This window comes from Tenrec ecaudatus, chromosome 5 (genome assembly GCF_050624435.1).
Source record: "Tenrec ecaudatus isolate mTenEca1 chromosome 5, mTenEca1.hap1, whole genome shotgun sequence".
NCBI lineage: Eukaryota > Metazoa > Chordata > Mammalia > Afrosoricida > Tenrecidae > Tenrec > Tenrec ecaudatus.
In genome coordinates, this window is record NC_134534.1 from 178,673,440 (window position 1) to 178,693,871 (window position 20,432).

Sequence of the window (20,432 nt, forward strand, 5' to 3'; positions counted from 1 at the left end):
GGGACAGACTGAGAGGCATGCATCCCCATCAGAAATATTTGCTGATGTGTCCGAACTGGACAGGGAGGGACACAAGGGCACCGTCACGTGGATCAGCCCAACTGCAGAGCCCCCTGAAGTGCCCAGAGGCACGGGAAGCGGGGTGGTGAAGCAGGGTCACCCCGTTACACCCCGACTCCTATTAAACCCTTAGGGGGACAGCTTACCCTGAAAAGAAGCCTCTTGGCAGCCACACTCAACTTGGCTCGTTCATCAACCGTTTCTTCACCTGCAAGACACCGCACAGAAAGGCCGAGCCGTGTTAGAAAATGTAATGGAAGTTCCTGAGAAGCTGCTCAAAGTTGGCGGGAAACCCTGGGCAACCTAGGGAGGGGGCACGCAATAGGGCCATTGGCACTATCCCTACCTTGGGCAGGGCCCACTGTATCTGTTCAGTGAACAGGTGCTGATTTCCTCTCAACTCAAGCCAACCCCAACCCAGCCCTGCAAAGGCACCAAGAGCCTGCTGCAATGCCCGACTCACTAAGAGCAGAGAAGAGGTTTTACAGGAAAAATAAGCAAACAAAAGTCCTCATCTGGTCGCACACTCATGGGTGCCGAGTCGATGCGCACACAGAAGGCAGCCTATACAGAGCAGACTAGAACTGCCCCACAAGCCTCCCATTGTCATTTCTACGGCTGCAGACTGACACATCTTTCTCCCACAGAATGGCTATTGGGCTTGAACCACTGATCTTGGAGCGAGAAGCCGAGCACTTAACCACTCTGCACCCCCATTCGCCCCCCTTCCCCGGCCCGGGCTTCTTCATACACCATACTCTACACTTCCTCTACGGCTAAATACCAGCAGGAGGAGACCCGCCTGTACCAGGGTCTTAATTTAATAGTGCTCGGCCACCACGACTCTCCAGCTCCAGAATGCGCTTCTCTGAAGCACTCCACTAGACTGTCTCGCACTCCCAGAAAGGCAGGCCTGCAGAAAGGCGAGGGATTTCTCTGTTCCACCAGCGTTAGTTTCTCCAAAGGCCCAAATCCTAATCCTAACTCTACTCTGGGTGGGGAGGATAAGGAGGAAGAAGAACAATGAAAATATACTTGCCCTCAGCAGTCGGCATTTCTGAATTTGGAGTAGATCTAGGGAAGACATTAGCACACAATAGTAATAAAGCATTAGCTGGTGGGAGTAGAAGGTCCCCATCCAACAGCATCATATGCAAAGTCAACACTCAGAGGCAATGAACATCGGGGGTGGATTCCAGTGAGGCCGATGCAGTGGAGCTCGTGTGTGTGCAGGAGCTCAGCCAAACACATAACTCGTGGAGGAAACTAAGGCTACGGATGATTTATTTATTGAACAGGACGGATGACAGCTATTCAGACAGCCCTGATCATTCCTATGTAATAAACAAGAGACAGACTCACTGCCATCAAGTTGATTCTGATTCCCAGTGACCCTACAGGACAGGGTAGAACCGACCCATGGGTTTTCCGAGACTGTAACTCTTTATAGGAGTAGACAGCCTCGTCTTTCTTCTAAGGAGTGACTGGTGGCTTTGAACTGCTGGGCTTGTGGTTGGCAGCCTAATGTGTAGGGCTCCTTTTCTATGCAACAGAATGTCATAATTTAATATCAAAACTCAGATAAAACAAATGAGCAGACATTTATTTTAAGTATGGAGACGAAAGGCTTTGGTTGACATCACTATAAAAACTGGTGAATACACAATTTGGATCCTCATGTGACAGGGCATTAGAGCATTAAAAATATTAATATGAAAAGAGCCCTGGTCAAATATTAAATGAAGAAAATGCACATTTCTTCCATCTTAAACCATCCCAGTACAATAATCAATGCCTTTCCCACACCACCTAAATGTGATTCAGAACTGCATACTGTGAGACCACTGTAAAGGTCAAGCCTTCTTTAAAAGTACCTTTAAATCAGCCCGATAAATATCCCTTATTGAAGAGCCGAAGAATCGCAGAATCACCAACATCCTATGTTAACGGGATCGGTTCTAACGCTTCGGTAAAACCCCCTCCATCATCTCTCTTATTTTCCTAGACCTGCAGAACTAACTACACACACATGCGCCTACCTATCCGACTCCTTTCGTTCTGCTGAGGTTATGGGTTGAGTTCTAAATCTCTCCGAAGTCTTTCTACTTTCACCAGGAGAGAAATAGCGTCTTGGTTTCCGGGACCCTCTCTCCCATTCGATATTGGTGGGGGAGCCAACTCCTTTGGCTGACCTCTCAGCCCGTGGATGGCTTTTTGAATCATGGGGTGGAGAGTACATGGGAGAGGAACAGGTGGACAGAGAGATGGAGGGGGGTGGGGTGGGGTGGAGAGAGAGACAGGGAGAGAAGAAGGCAAATATTTATGCATCACAATGAGTGAAGGCGGAGTGCTGCTAAATCCTTCTGCATGCCTCTACCATGCGCAAAAGGAGGGAGAACATTCCAGTAACCCAACACTCTACCACCCTGTTAGTAGGCAGAAGCACAATGCTAGTTCCAGGGCCATGTCCTCGTGCCGTCTGCCCTGCACACTTGTGAGCTAAGCTAACCGCATCTGACTGGGATGTGACACACGCTGGGTAGTGGCTAAGTCTGTCAACGACGTGCAAGTGACACATGGGCAGTGCGTGGCAAACATCACCTACAGGTCGGGTTGCTTGCTGGCCTTGGCTGACTCCAGAAATGCACTTCGGAGCTGGGCGACAGAGACCTTGGTGTCTACCATGCCCACCTCTGAACAGGGCCCTTCGGCTTCAGGACTCTCTGGCCTGGATTCCCGCTTGAAAACGGAGTCCTTGTACTTGGAGACCTGGAGCTGAGGGGGGCCGGTGTAATCAGAGAATGAGCGGGTGAGGATCTTGCGCTTCCTGCGGGAAACTTCCTTCTTAGGCTCTGCCAAGCCGGTGTCTACGGACTCAGGCTCAGGCTGCAGACCGGACCCCATCTCCGCCCTGCCCATTCTCTGGGCGGGCTGCTCTTGGCCTCTCGGTGGCTGTGGTAGGTGATCTGGCTGCTCCTTCTGATGCCCCAAGGTGAGTGTGCTAATAACAGCTGGTTCACCAAAGCCCTCCTCTCCAGAGAGGTCTTCTCCGTGGCTTCTCACGAGCCCCGGATCCTCCAAAAGTGGTTTCCTGCTATTGCCGGGAGCTTCAGCGAAGTACTCCTCCTCTTCTGCGTTTGGCTCATAAATGTGGAGAACCGGGTTACCCCTGCTCTCACCTTCGGGGACCTTTGGAGGGGCTGGCTTTATTACACGCTGCGGGGCTGCTTCCGCCCAGTTGCACTTCAAGATCCTCTCGGGGTTCACCAGCTTGGCGGTGTGAATGGCATCTGCTGCTTGCACGGAGCCCCGGATCGGCTGGCGGGCGGCGCCAACAGCCTTGCTCGGGACCCTGTGGAAAGCGGAGTTTTCGGAGGGGAAGGGCAGGTAGCGCAGTGACACCTTCTGATGGCTTCTCTGAGTCTGGGGCTCTGAGGCCAGTTCCGGGCTGCTGCGCGCACTCTCCTCCTTCACCAATTTCTCTCTAACCTTTACTCTTTAGGAAAGAAAAAGGGGGGTCCGTTGGGAAGCGCGGTCACTGCTCAAGGGAAAGAAAGCACGCGTGGTCACAGATTAACAAGGGAGAACAACTTTTAAGTATATATATTTTTTTGGGGGGAGGGAGGTGTTTAATGTTAGGAAAGCACTGCTTGAATCAGATGAGCGGTTTTGAACCGAGTTTTCTAATCTGCCTACGCGTGCCAGCGTGGCACAGCAGCTGTCCTATTCTCACCAACTGAGCCCCCAGGAAGAAGCCAGGCGAAGCTTCTGACTGCACCATCAGGGTGCATCGGGCAGGCGGAGGAGGCTGGGGCCGGGGGAATGCCCCCCGTCCAGGCCTGTAGAAGGAGCTGGATCTGCTAACCCCAACTGCATCATGTCCTCGTCTCCCGGACATGTCAGAGCATTCGGGAGCACTTCACCATCAGCCATCATCTCTCTTTGGCTGACTGACCACCCGGCAGCCTTTGCAGGCTGTTCGCAAGGCAAGGCACTGTCGCACGCACAAGACACAGCTGCCCAGTTTGGCCAACATCACCCCTAACCACAAGAAAAGATCGTTGTGGAAGAACAGACGCACTGAAGGTGTCCCCTCCACCCCCTCCACCCGCCAAGAGCTGTTCTTAGGTTCTTTCTTTAAAAAAGTGAATGTAAGAAGAAATTGTTCTGGTTGTTTTTAAGCTATTTAAGCACACCTCTCTTCAAATGCTCCAGGCCAATTTCTATCACCACAGAGACAAAGTAGCCCAGAGGCTGGGCTGTGGGGTCCTAGAGAGAACACCTCAATTCAGCTCTCAGCAGGGCTGGCTTCGTGGCCTTAGGCAACTCAGTGGCCCGCCTTGAGCCTGCAGGCTTCAGTCTGATCTCTGCAGTGGACATTACGGTTGCACGTGTAAAGTGAAGCTGCAACGCACTTGGCCTTGTGCTTGAGGAAGAGGAGTGAGACGGGTGCTCCTGTGAGCCAGTGCTCAGCTTGACGTTTGGAAACAAACGCCAGGAGTCTGCAAATGGGTAATGGATGGAGATCGCCTTTCAAAAAGTCCCGAATGCTTTCGGAGTGAGGGAGGGGATTCCTTGGAGAACGTGAGACCGTTACGATTAGTTACCAAAAACTAACCACCGCTGACATGTGACGGGGGAATGCTTCAGAAGGCCTGTTGGAAAATGGCATGATCTTTTAATTCCATTTTCCCGTGAACTTTCGGAAGCCCCTTTGTACGCTTTATGGAAGAGAATCTTCTCTTTCCTGACATGTACACCCTGAGACATTTGATGAAAACGTCTGCTTAATTCTTAACTACCCATTTTTCAACATCAGGTGCAAAATATCTGGGTTTAGGTAGTTGAAGAAAAAAACCCAAGCTTGCACATAAAAAGCAGTTATTTTGAATAATCACTCAGTGCGGAGTGGGGCAGCATTCGGGCGGTTATTTTTCCTAGCGACTAGCCAGTGTTGGAGCTTCTCAGACTCCTAACCTTTGCAAACCCAAAGACGCCTGAAATGTGGTTCCAGTCCGCCCGTGGAATGTGTGCCTCTAAGCAAAGACAATCGGAATTCTGTCCTCAGCGGGGACAAAGTGACTGTGAGGAAACGCACTACATGGGTGCTTTGTCCTGCCCACGACTCCTCAGTTCTTACTGCCTCTCCCTGCCCCCAACCTTAAAAATGAAATGACGGGGATTTTGTCCGCTTTCAAAGGCACGTACCGTAAGTTTAACTGTTGAAAACACACCGCTGGCTCATGAGGAGAGAGAAGTCGGCAGTGCGGGGAGGAGGGACAACCAGAGGAAGCCCAGGCTGGTTAGTGGGACAGGAAGGAAACCAGGCAGGTGTGTGTGTGTGTTTCATCCCTGCCCCCAACTGGTGAGGTGTGGACAAGTGGGTGAGGAAAGGGAACAGAGGCCGTCCTGGGCAAAGATTACCCGAAGGAGGAGGAACCACAGAGATTAAGGCAATGGAGGGGAAAGCAAACAATTAGAAAGTAGCTGCCTCCTTTGGAACACAAGATTCTCCAACGCCCCACTGTGGGAGAGGGGAGAGGGGAGAGGCGAGTGAGTGTTAGCTCAGGTGTGGAAAGGGTAAGGCAAATCAGGGGCTAGGTCAAGCGTCTGGGACACAGCAGCCAGAGGTTCAACCTCAGATATACCTGGAAGGCCAGTTGATAAGCGAAGGTGTGTCCCCTTCAGAATCTTTCTGGAGAAACCACTCATGTTTGGGTTTCCCGACACTACCGTGTACAAAAAAAGAAAAGAAAAATCATGTAATTTCCTCTGAAAATGTCAACATACACACAGACTTTATTCAAAGCAAAGACATTGCAGGGGCTGATTTTCATCAAGAAAAGAATACATTCTTGTGGCGGATGGTGTACACAAACCAGTCATGCCAGGGGTGTGTCACCATTCGAAGGGATTCCCATGGCCTTTGGACTGTGTTCACTACTGAAATTAAGAGGCAGAAATAAATGTGCTGACAGTCCCCGCACACGATGTTAGATGAGGCATCGGAGGCACTGGAAAGGAGAATCCGTTCATCATACGCCGACCCCCGATATCAGACATTTCTCGTGCTTAAGAAATTGGATTAAAAACACAAGGCAGCTTAGCATCCATGTGCTTTGTTGGGGCACTCCGCACAGCCAAATATCAAAGTCCTGTTCATGAAAACCAAAGGCCTCAAAGAGAGAGACGACCTCAAAAGCAACATCATGCCGTCCTATCTTTCATCTGTCCCCGTGGTTGCCTTCAAGTCATGCCCAACCACGCCCACTGGGCTGGGCCTTTCATCAGCAGGTCACCAGGGGTGTCTTCCAAGGGGCACCTGAGTGGTTTCGAACCACCAACCTTCTGGCTAGAACTCGAGGGCTTATTTGCTACTAGCCATTTGGATATCCAAGACTGGATAGTATAACCAGGTGAGTCCAGGCCCGTTGGGGACACGTGGATTGAGTTCCTACCAGAGCAACATCCTAAGCTCGGCTGTGAGGAGGAACAAGGGTGACGCTGGGCCTCAGTAAGCTTACATCCCAGCAGGCAAGATGACAAACAACCGGGCCACGTGTTCACTCCTGATGCACAGACTCACAGTGTAGGGTAGACCAAGGCAAAGCCAGGAGGCCAGGCTTAAGGGATCTTGGAGAAAAGTTTAGCCACGGAAGGAGCACCCCCGGTAGCTATGCAAGCCCAAGCTCAGGAGAAACCGGCTCGCCGACAGCTCTCTAGACAAAGCCGGTGGCAGGCTGATCCTGAAGAGGACAGCCCTGCAACCCCACTGAGGTCATTCTCCTCTCTCCCACACACTGGCCCTGAGCTGGGGGGGGGGGGGGACTAGACAACAGTGGGCTGGAAGTGGGGAGGGGGGTGTAGGCTCATTTGAAGTAAATCCAAAGTCTGCATGATGGGCTCCCAGAGCCTCTCTGACAGGCTCCGCCCTACCCTCCGCCCCTGTCATGCTGCTGACTGGGAACCTCATCAGACACTCCAAGTGTGGCATCCATTCAGGGCCTTTGTCATGGCTATTTCTGGCCAGGTCTCTCTATTCTAATCATCGCATGGCTTGCTGGCTCAAGTTTGATGAAAACATCTGGTCCCCCTAAATGGTGAATCCAACTACAGAGCTGGTCAGGTGAGCGCCACCCCTACCCCCCCCCCCCCCCAAACGAAAAGGCCTAATGTTAGTTTGTGGCCTGAGTTTTCCACCTAGGAGCAGAGTCCAATGGTAACAATGTGGGGTGGCAAAGGGATACCCAAGCTAAATAATATATCACTTCCTAAAGTACAGAAATGATTTCCGGGGCCCAGAAGGGCAATGGATTTGGAGAAGTAGTTTAAGAGCAAGCGACTTTTCTAAAATGCAAATAAAAAGAGGTAACATTTAGACCTTGCTTAAATTTTTTTTCTTGTTCTTACCCCTAAAATCTTGCATGGACATTATTTTATCAAGTGTTCATTAATGCTATGCCTAATGACATCAGATGAATCATTAGGGCTCGGTTTAAAAATTAACAGTGGGCCAGTCTGCTTTATATAACATAACACATTGAATAGATAATACTGTCTGGCTACCTAAGCTCCACTTAAAAACAAACAAACAACCCAGCCCCATGCTGTTGAGTGGACTTTGGTTCATGGGTACTGCATGTGACAGAGTAGGCAGGCAGCTCAGGGTTTTCTTGGCTGTAATCTGGATGGAAGTACAGTGCCAGCCTTTTCCTGTCCATGGCATTGTTGGGAGCTAGAAGGAGGAAGCCAATCAACCCTCAACAGTCAAGTGCAGATCTTTTGTGCTACCTGGGACCTTAAACCAGGTCCTTGCGAAGAAACTCAACAATGCATGCTGTCACAGAGAGACCTAATAAATGATGGTGACGTCTTACATCCTGAATGTGGATTTTGAGGTATGCTCCTCAAAGAGGGGTCTGCTAACTGGTCTTACTGGTCCATGACTTGAAAAAAAAAAACAAGCAAACAAAAAACTTGCAACAGATAATGGTAGTCAACAATAGCATGAAGCCTGCTGCTTAGCTCAGCTCCCAGCCCTGCCCCACCCAGCATGACTTTCTCCATGAAGGAAGCAGCAGGGCACAGATCACATTCTGATTCATGTTCCTTACCAATTGTGGGTTGATCCTAAAATGCAGACTAGTTATTTCCAGCAGTGCTGTTATAGTTTGTCCTAAATGCCAGAGAAGGTAACAATGGCTAAGTCTAGGTATCCACCCTTCCCTTAAGGAGTCAAAACCAAACTCACTGCCACGAGTCTGTGCTGACCCCCAGTGACCTGGCAGGACAGGATCAAACTGCCCCTGTGTGTTTCTACGCCAAAGGTTTTGAGCAGCAGACCTTGAATTTCGCCGCCGAATGCTTCACCATGTCGCCACCAGCTTCAACTAAAGGAACATTGTTCTGGGCATCATCCTGCGCAGTCTTCCGATTTTTATAATATGAAATGCACGCTATCATGGCTGGGAGAATCCTGACACAGCTTTTACAAATCTTCTGCCAAAAGGCTTGTTCTAGAAGGTTGGGCCTTTGAATATCCTTTATCCTACGACCCAAGACCCAGGTGAAGCTGCAGGCGTGAGCCCATTCATTTAGCTTACGGTCTCTTTCTCAGTCTTTTCTCTTTTGGCAGCATCACCATGGACCAGGAGCCAGACTGATAGCATTGGGGGTCCCTCTTGCCAAGCCAAGCTGCAGCTGCAGCCTTCTAACCGCTCCAGGGAAAGAAAAAGAAAAGGCAAGCTGATAATGAGAAAAACAGATCGCTTCGAGAATCTAAGCACCAAAGAATGTGCGTATGACTGCAAAAATGAGCCTGGTTTCCAATATGGCAGAGGGAAGGTTATGGAAACTTTGGAAAGGTCACAAAGCAGGGCGGATGGGAAGGGGGACTCTCCTCTGGACATGCTCTCATGTGTCAAGAACGCGAGGAGAATGTGACACCCGTGGAACCCGGCCACAGCAGAGGGCAGGCGCTTACCTGTGCCTCAGACAGTTCCCTGGGTTGGGCTAATCACTTGTGGCAGCCGGATAATGGAACAGGTGCTTAATGAATTCGTATGTGGAATTCGTATGCTTATTTTTTCCCCTCTCAGGACAGTACTTTATTCAATTCCACCTTGTTACTTTCCAGCCTTTGCTCCAAGTACACGCTCCTATTCTTTCTTCTCCCACCCTCGCTCTTACTTCTCCTCCTCCTTCCGCCCTTCCTCCATCTCTCTTTGTTTCCGCCATCACACTTATGTACCACCCCTCCTCTAGAAATCTGACAACTCTGTCACCTGTGGCTTTCAGATTATCTGTCGAGTGACCCAAAGGGCCAGGCTAATGACAAAGCCCAATTAGGAACTAGAAATTGCATTAGCTCACATCTGAGCAATTGCAACCACCCTTAATTGGCCTCTCTCTAGCGGTAAATCAATCCAGCCCAATCCTCCACACTCTTCCACCGTGATTGCTCTACAACACTGAAAAAAGAGCCCTAGCTGGTCCGGTGGTGCAGGGGTTAAGTGTTAAGCTGCCAGGCTGGTGAAGAGAACCCACCAGGTGTCTGTAGGAGAGAGCTGGGGCTGTCCACTGCCACAGACTTTCACCCTTGCAAACCCAATGGGGCCGTTCTACATGGTCATCCTTGATGAAAATCCTGCAGCCACTTCCTACTGTCCACAAGACAAAGGTCAAAGGCCTTGTGTTGTCTTCTAAGGTGCTGCATGACTTGACCTCTGCCTGGTTCTATCTTCAGCCTTCTCCTCCCAGGCTTCTCCTCCCGAGTTTGTTAACACCTGCCTGGGTCTTCCCCTCCACATCTAGAATCAGCCCCCTATCCCCGCCACCCACACCTATCCTTCAAGACATTGTTAGACCATGATCATTCTTTCAAGGAGGAAGAAGGTATACCCTGTCCCTGGCACCTCCCACCACACTCGATCTTGGCCTCTAGAACCAGCTTGACCTCATTAGGCGGTATTTATTTCTCATACTTAAAAAAAAAATGATGTATCAGTGTCGGGCACATGGAAGGCTCAATATCGTTTTTGAATGGTTTCCCACATCAGACCCCGAGGCGGTAAGGGTAGATGCCTGCGCAGTGTGAAGTCCCTGAGACTGCACGTACTTGTTTCTGAGAACAAGCTTTCGTGAATACCCATGGACATCCAGCTACACTACTGCTATCCTTTCCTTGGCCTGCTTTCCCAAAATCTCTAACTTTCAAAGGGTAAAACATTAGTCTTTTTCCCACTCTGAGGGAAAAAAAACCCCCAGCAATGACATATAAATAACTGGAGGAGGCCTTGGTGGAAAACACCCCTGATTGGCATGCAGCGAACTGGAAGTAGTCAGTACTTTGATTTGGAGTCAAAGTAGCTATTTGGTGATGACTAAGTTACTTCATTTCTTGAATTTTCCATTTTCCTCCCCCTGGGTCAGTTGCCTATGAATTGCTATTAAGCCAGGTTTCCTGAATCCTGATCCTGTATGCTGATTTTTTTTCCAGTGTAGTGAACTAAATGATTTTGGCCTCAGTCATCACCAGGCTTACCTCTGGTCCTAAAAGTCTCAGATTCATTATTGTAGAGAATCTATGTGTGGGCTCATGGGGCATGCTAATCCCCATAGGGTAGATGTTGCCACAACTCTGCCGGGACTGGACCATGTTGCTACTGGGAAACCAGATTGTGAGGTGATGACCTCAGGTCGGAACCAATTTTTGCTAATAAAATGTATCATTTCCAGTAGGAAATTATAATACCAAGAAATAAGAAGGTACTCTAAGTTCTAATCGATACCAGGAGTTATTTTTGGTTTGTATCATAAGTATATAATGCTATGATTTAACTCATGAGAGTACCTTAAGCAAAGGAGTCCTGGTAGCACAATGAATTAAGTGTTGGTCTGCCAAACCACGAAGTCGGCAGTTTAAACCAACCTACCACTCCTTGGAAGAAAGATGAAGCTATTTATTCCTGTAAAGATTTATAGCTGCAGAAACCCTAAGCAGCAGCTCTCATCTGTCCTATAGGGTCACTCCGAATTGTAATCTCTACGGGGGTAGGTTTGGTTTTAACCTTTAAGAGTCAACAGACTGAAAGGTGTGTCCTGCTATCAAGGTGAAGTTGAATCTGGCACAAAGTAAGTTTACAATGTGGGCGACGAGCTCTAATTATGTTACAGCTTCGTCATTCAGCTAAAGAAAATTGGCCATTCGTGTCGGCTCCTCCAATTCAAATGAACAGTTGCTTTGTTAACGAGTAAGCCGTTTGGAAAAACCACTGGCTGTTGCATGTGTGCAGAGTCATGTCTGATCCTGCATGTTGGTTTTTCCAGCGGGTTGAACGGCATAATGAGCAAGCCCATATGCATGCAGAAAAAATGTCGCATGTGAAATTTGGCTCTCATTTGAACTTTGAGGGCATTGGGACGATAGGTTTCTAGTTAAGTCAGTGAGCAGAAACTGGCACTTGCTACTGAGCACTGAATGAAATTTGAAAGACAGGAACAAGTTAGCCATAGTATTAATATTCAGACACAGGGGTGAGGAGACTAGTGCATGTAACAGACAGTTAACAACTCAAACAATGAGCGTTTGAGGCCCTGGTGGTTTCAGACCCAAACCTCTCATTAGGAGATGAGCAAATGCAATTAGAAATAAGCCATCCTAAGTGCATCATAAGCCCCTTTCCTTCTTCATGACTAAAACTGTATGGCATGGGGTTGTGGACGAGGCTTATCCAGGAGGGTGTCCTGGTCAACCTCCCTAGGTGAATCCACAGCTCTATGATACCCAGCTCTGGTGTCCATAGGAAGCCCTGCCCAAATCATTACTGACTGCAGGCAGCTCTCCTGGGGCCATCAACTTGGTATGGAAGCCCTCTGACCACATAGGCACCTTCTGGCCACACTGTGTGGTGGTAATAAAGATAAAATTATGAACAAACACTTTCCAAAGTGAGTTGCCCCTAGAAAGTCAAGGGTCACATTCCATTCCATTTGCTTATTTGGAAGTCACAGAATTCACTGAGATAAGGAGTTACATTTATGCTCAGGAAACAGCAATGGGGTTAACCACTAAGTCGGGTGGAGAACCGTTTTTTCTGCCAAGGTCCTTTTGGATACTTTTAGGATTATTCATGGGCCAAACTGAGTAGACATTTAATTAACTCACCCCCTAATGAGAATTAAGAAAACGGGTTCTCTTTTGTGAGACACATGCTTACTGGTCTTGATGATTTTGAGGGCCTTATGGGGGTAATTATGATGTACTGGGCTGTGGTCTCACAAGGTCGGCAGTTCAAAACCACCAGTAGCTCCCTGGGAGAAAGACTAGGCTTTCTACTCTGATAAGCAGTTACAGTCCCAGAGACCCAAGGGGGGATTGCTGAGTCGGCACCAACTTCATGGCAGTGATCGACACAGCCCGCGGGCGGGATGTTCCCCATCCCCATCTAGGTCGCCAGTTTCTTGATGAATACCAACTAGGATGCACTTACTTTTTTTTTTTTTTCTCAAGTAAAAGAAGTACATATGAACATGGCAAAATCAGCAAGAGATTTTAAATACAAGAGATGCATATAGTGGCAAACTCAACACAAAATATCAGATTCAAGTTATCTAGTGGGAATCTCAGTTTAAAAAAAAAAGGAAGTAACACAGAGGCCCCAAGTTTCAATGAACTTTCTTTACCCTAGAATTTATCAGGGTTGAAAAACAAAACAAAACAACAATAAAACCACTCCAAAATGTCCAATTTCCAAAATTCCCAACCCATAGGGTCTGGCAGGGTTGAGAGAGGAGTATTTGGGGGTGAGGGTGCTTTAATTAGGGTCCATTACATTATTATTATGTATATGGACATTTTTATGTATATTCAGGTGGCCATGAAGTCAATGCCAACCCTTAGTGACCCTAAAGGACAGGGGTAGAACTGCTCTAGTGAGTTTCCAAGACTGTGATTCTTTTTTTAAAATCATTTTATTGGGGGCTTGTACAATTCTTATATCCATCCATCCATCCATCCATCCATCCATCCATCCATCCATCCATCCATTGTGTCAAGCACATTTGGAGACTGTAACGCTTTATGGGAGTAGGAAGCCCCTCCACTCTCTCCCATGGAGCAGCTGGTGGTTTCGAACTGCTGACCTTGTGGCTAGCAGTCCAATGTGTGACCAGTAAGCTACCAGGGCTCCTAGATGGGTCGTCAGAGAGCAAAATCTTGTTTCGCCTACAAAATGAATACTAAGAAACTCCCAAATCAATGTACTTCTCACCCTTATGACTGTTTAGTGTAGAATATGTGTAATGATTAAAAACAGTGAAGTGTGAGACCGGTGATTGCTCTGTGGGTGTACCCATGTGTACAAGAGTCTGTGTTCCTGAGCACATACAAACAGCATGTGGGGTTTCTGGCTCACGCCTAAAGCAGTATTTTGGGTGCGAAGTCATGGGGGGGTGTATTCATACTTAATAAGTGAAGCAAACCAGCCTTTTGCTAGTGGGTCCAACATGAAACGATGCAATGGGGAAGAGGGACTCAGGTTCACAGCGAAGAAACCTGACAGAGCTAAGTGTCACGAAGGGACAACAGTGAGAGAAATATTCCATGTTCATGGCAGAGGGAAAAATAAAACAACCTCTGAATAAATGTTCTATTAAAATGGATTTACCTTTTTCTTCCCTCTAATTTACATACACGCTTCTCTTTCATGTTTCCACATCTGGCCATCGAGACACGTTGTCTATGTTGTTTTAGCCCACAAAACTCGCTTGCTTTGTTTTTCTACCTTCCTCAAAATCAGACTCAGACAATGACTCTTTTATTCCATCTCTTTGGCATACATTTTAAATATTAATTTTCTGAAGCCTGAATTCCCTGGCTTTAGGAAGGACATCTACAGGAGGAGGTGAATCTCTTTTAAATCCATCTTTACAAGCTGAACAATTGTAGTTGTTGGAAAACACACCTCCCCCAATTTTCTATGGCCAAGCTTGTCCCACCTCACTTTCCATGCAAACGTATCTTAGGTGCTTTCCTCACATGTATAAGATTATTGATTTTCTTTTCCTTCTCAATCATGGATTGGATACCTTGGATTTGAAAGAACGCATGTACCTCCTTCAGGATTCTTTCGTGCACGTTTCATTCATTTTAGGTGTTATTCATGTGCTGAAAGCACTGTGAGGCTCAGGCTAGATGTGTGAAAACTTCTGACGTCTCTTCGCATAATGTAGAGAACTGGCTCTGTTTTGTTATGGGCTTTGGTGAGTCAGCAGTGTTTTGCCTTAGGTCTGAAGACGTAGAAGTAACATAAAGTTTGGAACATGAAAATTTGATTAAGCTGACAAAACTCTCAGGAATCCTATTTTTTCACTTAGAATCCAGAACAGAGTTTTAATTACTATGATCCATAATAAAGCAAACCTATGGCTACCGAGTCAATCCTGACTCCCAGTGACCCAAGACAGGACAAGAGTAGGACCGTGCCATAGTGTCAAGGTGCTGATCTTCATGGAGGCTCACGGCTGCATCTGTGGTCCGTGGAGCAGCTGCTGGGCTCGAGTCCCTTTTAGTTGGCTGGCATTTTGATTAGCAATCAAGCACTTCAACAAATGTACCACCAGAGGTCCTAATTATTGTTTTAAACCCAAACCCTCTGCCATTGAGTCGATTCCAACTCCTGGCTGTACTACAGAACACAGATTTGCGGCTGTACATCTTTATGGGAGTAGAAAGTCTCATCTTTCTCCCACAGAGTGGCTGGTGGTTTCAAACCGCTGATCTCATGGTTAGCAGGCCCATGTATAACCCGATATGGCACCAGGGTTAGCCGACCTAAAAATCTGAAAATGTATGTCAGGGCTTCTTAAACTTTTCACACTGGAGACTCCTTTCCATCGCAGAATTTTGCAGCCTGAGCAAGCGCTGTCAGAAACACCTCAGATTCCTTACACATTTGATTTTGAATACATTTTGGGTCATTTTTTGTGATAGCAATAGGTTTCTGTTGCCAGGTTTTTCACAGCCCCTCCCCCATTCAGTTATGCTAGCCCATAAAGGGCAGCAGCCCACTGTTGAAGACACTTTGATCTAGGTGGCTAGCCGAGACGCCAGTGCAAAGGACTTAAACTGTTTTCCATTCCACATGTGGCAAGCACCAGCCGTGGAGGCCCCAGGGCACAATTCTCATCTTCTGTGTGGGAAACCCAGGTTGAATTCACAGTTAGTACAAGGCAATCAGATGATAATTCAATTTTTTATCTTCTTCACCCATGAAATGGAACACCTCGTATTTGCCCCCTAAACTGGAATCATTTAAATTTCTTTGTCCTCGTGATAAGCAGGGGTCCCGGTGGCGCAGTGGTTACCCATCAGGCTGCCATCGAAAGGTCTGCAATTTGAAACCACTAGGTGCTCCACGGGAGGAAAAGAATGCTCTATTCCCCTCCGAGAGTCCCAGTCTTGCAGACCCACAGGCCCATCCTCCCCTACCCTCTAGGGCTGCTATGAGTCAGAATAGACTCGATGACAGAGGGCTAGTGGATGAGAATCAAGAACATAGTTTCTACTAAGAAATGCACACTTTCCACATCACAGACCCTTGCTTCAACATATGATACAGCGGGTCACAGTCTCCAACTTTCTAGTTAAATCTAGAGGCTGGAGCAAAGCCCTTAAAATACATTCTTCTTGGGACCTAGAATTATTTCTCTTAAAATGAAAATCTCTTAAATATTTGGTCTGACTGATCAAGTGGTGATAGGTCTTTGGCTCACTGAGCGCTACAAGAGTGAAAGGGATCAATTTCCAATGTGGAAACGCCATTTCCAGATGACCACATTTTACCCACCCAGTTTCACTGGGCAAGAAACCAGAGTGTTCTCCCGTAGCTTGCTCATTTAGCCCCATCTCCCTCAGCTCCCTCCCCGCCCCAATAATGTCCTTGACTTCATTTTATTTTCTTAACCTCTCTCAATCACCTGCAAAGCCACTGCTTGAATGAACTGGTAAACAGCATCAGGAGTCTAATCTGGTGACTACCCCAACCCTCTAAGGAGGACATTCAAAGTCAATTTCATTTGAAATAGGAGCATCCTATGTCTTCCACTTACACAAGAAACAAGCGCATACACTCTTCTGGCACCTGATTTTCTACTGTTAGTCTAATTTCTCAAATGGCAACCATTCTCTTTTTTAGTGGCTCTTCTGACTTAAAGTCCCTGAAAGAACTACAGCCAGTAGGCTCCTTAGAGGCAAGGAAGGCAAGACTTTGTCTCCCGTGCTTTGAACATGTTGTCAGGAGAGACCGGTCCATGGAGCAGGACATCAGCCTGGTACAGTGGAGGGGCAGTGAACAAGCGGAAGACCCTCGACAAGATGGATGGACACAGTAGCTGCCACCATGGACTCCCCCCTGAGGAGGCTGGATCAGGGGGGCGAAACCTCATTCTGTGGCACAGAGGGGTGCTGTGAGTCAGAATCAACGCAATGGCAGCTAACAACAGCAACCCCATGACCAAGGCAGTTCACTCTCTTCACCTTTTGGCTGAGTGTCTTTGACCGTGACTGTACTCCAGGTGCATGACTGTAGTGATCTTCGGTAATATAGAGTCATTTTTCTGTACCCGCCACCTCTACCCTTCCAAACTCACCAGAGGTGGTCTTTCTACTTTGTGAGTGTACCCGACAACGACCGTCACCAGGAAACGCAAGACTGGGGTGTGATTATGGAACAGCAATGTAAAAAAGGCAGATATTACAGGTCCTGAGAAATGCAGTTAAGAATAGTCCCGACTCTTAAGATGGGACTTCCGGTGAGGCTCCCCTGGGCTCCTGGTGGGCTTGCTATTTTAAACAGAACACAAGCTGCTTTCCTGCTTCTGCAGAACCTGTTTGGGTGCTGTGGGCATTTGGAAAGCATTTCAGGTATCAGGCATCAAAGAACAAAAAATTCAAATCATTGTGAATGAGGGGCAGTGCGGAGTGGGGACCCAAAGCCCATCTGTAACCAACTGCACATCCCCTTACAGAAGGGTCACAGGGAGGAGACGAGCCAATCAAGGTGCAGTATAGCAACGATGAAACATACAACTTTCCTCTAGTTCTTAAATGCTTCCCCTCCCCACCCACTATCATGATCCCAATTCTACCTTACAAATCCAGCTAGACCAGAGGATGTACACTGGTACAGATAGGAACTGGAAACACAGGGAATCCAGGACAGATAAAACCCTCAGACCCAGTGGTGAGAGTGGCGATACCAGGAGGGTGGAGGGAAGATGGAGTAGAAAGGGGGAACCGATCACAAGGATCTACATATAACCCCCTCCCTGGGGGAAGGACAGCAGAGAAGCGGGTGAAGGGAGATGTCAGACAGTGTAAGACATGCCAAAATAATAATAATTTAGAAATTATCAAGGGTTCATAGGGAGGGGAGAGGGAGGGGGAAAATGAGGAGCTGATACCAAGGGCTCAAGCAGAAAGCAAATGTTTGAAGAACCATGATGGCAACAAAAGTACAAATGTGCTTGACACAATGGATGCATGTATGCCTTGTGATAAGAGTTGTACGAGCCCCCAATAAAACGATTTTTTTAAAAAGCATTTCTCCAGAGAACTCAAGAGCAGATTCTTCGATGACACATCCAGGCCAAGAGAAGACCCAGCATTTTCCTACATTCCGGGAGAGCATGAGACCGTACACCTACCTGGCTCGAGCCTCGAGGACGTGGGACGGGGGGTCGCCAATGGAGTGGCTGGGGGAGGCGGACTGCTTCGGCGAGGAGGGGGCTCCCCTGTGCGTCTGCTTGGGAGACCTTGGCACTTCACTGACAGAGGGGTCTCGCCCAGGGAAGGAGGAGGAGCAGGAACTCTCCGCAGCTGGAGGCAGGTCCTGGGCCCGCCCGGTGGCACTGCGCTCCTGAGCTCCTCTTTGGTTTTCCACATTGAGCAGCAACTCCTGGTGGGACACGCGGTCACCCCCGGGGAAGCCGTAGTCCTGGGATTCCACTGCGCAGGTCCGGGGTGCCCCGGCCTCGGTCCTGGCGTACACCGAGCTGGCGTCTTTGTTCGCATCTTCCTGTTTGTCGGCGTTGCCTCCCCTTTTCTCCAGAACGTCCGGCTCCCTCCTGGACTTGGGGTATCGAGATAAATACTCGGGGGAGTCAGCTTCCGAGTCCAGAGTGAGCCCGTATTTCTCGGCCAGCTGCCGTCTCCTTTCCGCTTTGTACCTGGCGATCCGCTCAGCTTTGGACTCCAGGCCCCGGGTGTCCATGGTGCCCGAGCTGTAGGGGGACTCCCCGGGGGGTTCTGGGTAGTATTTAGATCGCGATTGCTTTTCTAGAGAAGTATCTGAAGTTTCGTCCTCTTCGTTGGACCGACCTGCGAGAAGAGCACATGAATAAGGACAGGCTTCAAGCAAGGAAGCACGGTTTGCACACAATGCACTGAATCCTGCGAGCCGCACAGGGGGCAGTTCGAAACCACCGGCAGCGCCGCGGGAGAAAGATGGCACAGCGGTTCCATGCAGGGCTGATAAGCACAAGGTCAGCCGTTCCAAACCACGAGCGGCTCCTTGGGAGAAACGCGAGGTTTCCTACTCCTGTCAAAGTTGCCATCTCAGAAACCCAAAGGGGGAAGTTCTACCCTGTCCTATAGGGTCACCATGGGTCAGGGTGGACTCGGTGGCAGTGTGTTTTTGTGGTTCTACTGCACACGCCACCCACTTGTGCTTCTGCGCTTGGAAGGACAAGAATGACTTTCAGGAGGTGCAGGACACCTTCATGAACTGCCCTGAAACGGCTGGAGCCTGAGAGCGTCCTGCAGCCGGATCGAAAGCCCAGCCCGTTCCTCTCACCAGGGCTTGGCAAGTTCTTGCTCCTTGACCTTTATTTTTATTTACTTTTCTTTCTTATTTTGGGTTTGTTTTTGAGTTTAATGTTTCACATATGAGGCAGGAGGACAAGTTCAGAGTCCTCTAGAAAAGATAACAGATATTCAAATGGCCGTCATCTGACAAGTGACTGTGGTTGTATTGGGATCTGATTGTAACCATGGCAACATAGCTTATGACAATATTCCCCAGGCTTTTGACAGGAGTGGCTGTTCCCAATCACAGCACCCACGCATGAGGCTGAAAAAGTCTAACACAGAAACCCACAGAGGTACAAACCCCCAAATCTCCCATGATCGCACTATACCTTGCTACTTGGCCAAGTATTTTTAAGGCCTTTCCAGACTCTTGTGGACTTTAATTTTTCTATATGAACCATTTCATGCTCTGTATAATATTAATGTTCTGCATAAAACAGCTCCTTGCATTGAGAAATCTTTATTTTGAACACTTCATTTTAAATGTAAAAGCTTCCTACCCCATCATAACTTAACTCTTCCCACACGGCTGGGTATTTGAGTTGTTTCTGAGTTTCAATTAGTCTGATTTTCTGATTAATGTCACAACAGATGGCCTTGTAATAAACCCCCCAAAACAAAGAAACTCACTGCCATGGAATTGATTCTTTGGTCCTGACTCATAGCAACCCGATGGAACAGGGTAGAGCTGCCCTGGTGGGTTTCTGAGGCTGGAATGGTTCCAGTAGGAGACAGCTCTTTCCCCCAGGGAGCAGTTGGTGGTCTCCAACTGCTGGCCTTGTGGTTTGAGGCCCCCGTGTAAGTGCTACACCAGCAAGGCCCCTTAGGCTTGTAATGCCCGTGGTCATCGTATAAACATGAAGGAAATGGATAAGTTTAATTTATACTTATTTACATTTCCCTTCACCCACTAGCCATTTGCATTCTCTATTGTCCTCTGCGGAAAGCCTGATCAAGTGTATTGCCCATCTCCCATTGGCTTACAGTGGTATTTTTAGTGATTTGTGTAAACTCTTATAAGCGTTATTAGCCTTTTGTCTTATTCATGAATATTCTCAAACTTGTTTCCTCCCTCATTTTGGCAAGAAGTCTCTATGGTCACGTAAACTTCCCCTTACAGTACAGATTCCCAGGGGCTCAAGTGATCTGGTCATTTGTGAATTCTTCTGTGTTTGGAAATCCTTTTCTGTCCAAGCTCTAAGGAAAGACCCATCCATGTTTTCCTTTCAGTTGTTTTCTTCAAACTAATTAAGTGATTAATTGGAACTTATTTTTATCCTTGTGTGGTGGGTCATTTTATGTCAACGTGAACATATCTGAAAGTGGAGGGGTGGAGTCAAACCTATCAGTCAAGTCGCAGCCTGAGGATACCTCCTGGATGGTCTAAGTGAGGGACAATGGGAACTGCTCTCTCTCTTCCTCCTCCTCCGCCTTTCCTGCTAGGTGGCTGCACTCAGAGCTGCCCGGGGCCCTGTCCTGTTTCCACCGACCTTGGAGCCACATG

General features: G+C 48.1%; 1 protein-coding gene across 14 annotated transcripts in view; it reads right to left on the reverse strand.

Moving 5' to 3' along the window:
* SVIL (supervillin) overlaps positions 1–20,432 on the reverse strand; it is a 270,082-nt gene that overhangs the window by 71,088 nt on the left and 178,562 nt on the right. For 8 of the 14 annotated variants that reach the window (XM_075550348.1, XM_075550351.1, XM_075550346.1 and 5 more), the window contains 6 exons: positions 17,767–18,439; positions 5,709–5,789; positions 2,666–3,556; positions 2,100–2,270; positions 1,100–1,134; positions 207–268 (listed from right to left, as the gene is read on the reverse strand). In XM_075550348.1, coding sequence (XP_075406463.1) covers positions 207–268; positions 1,100–1,134; positions 2,100–2,270; positions 2,666–3,556; positions 5,709–5,789; positions 17,767–18,439 — 1,913 coding nt within the window. The remainder of the gene's footprint in view (positions 1–206; positions 269–1,099; positions 1,135–2,099; positions 2,271–2,665; positions 3,557–5,708; positions 5,790–17,766; positions 18,440–20,432) is intronic. The other 6 variants (XM_075550354.1, XM_075550355.1, XM_075550358.1 and 3 more) reach the window with 4 other exon arrangements.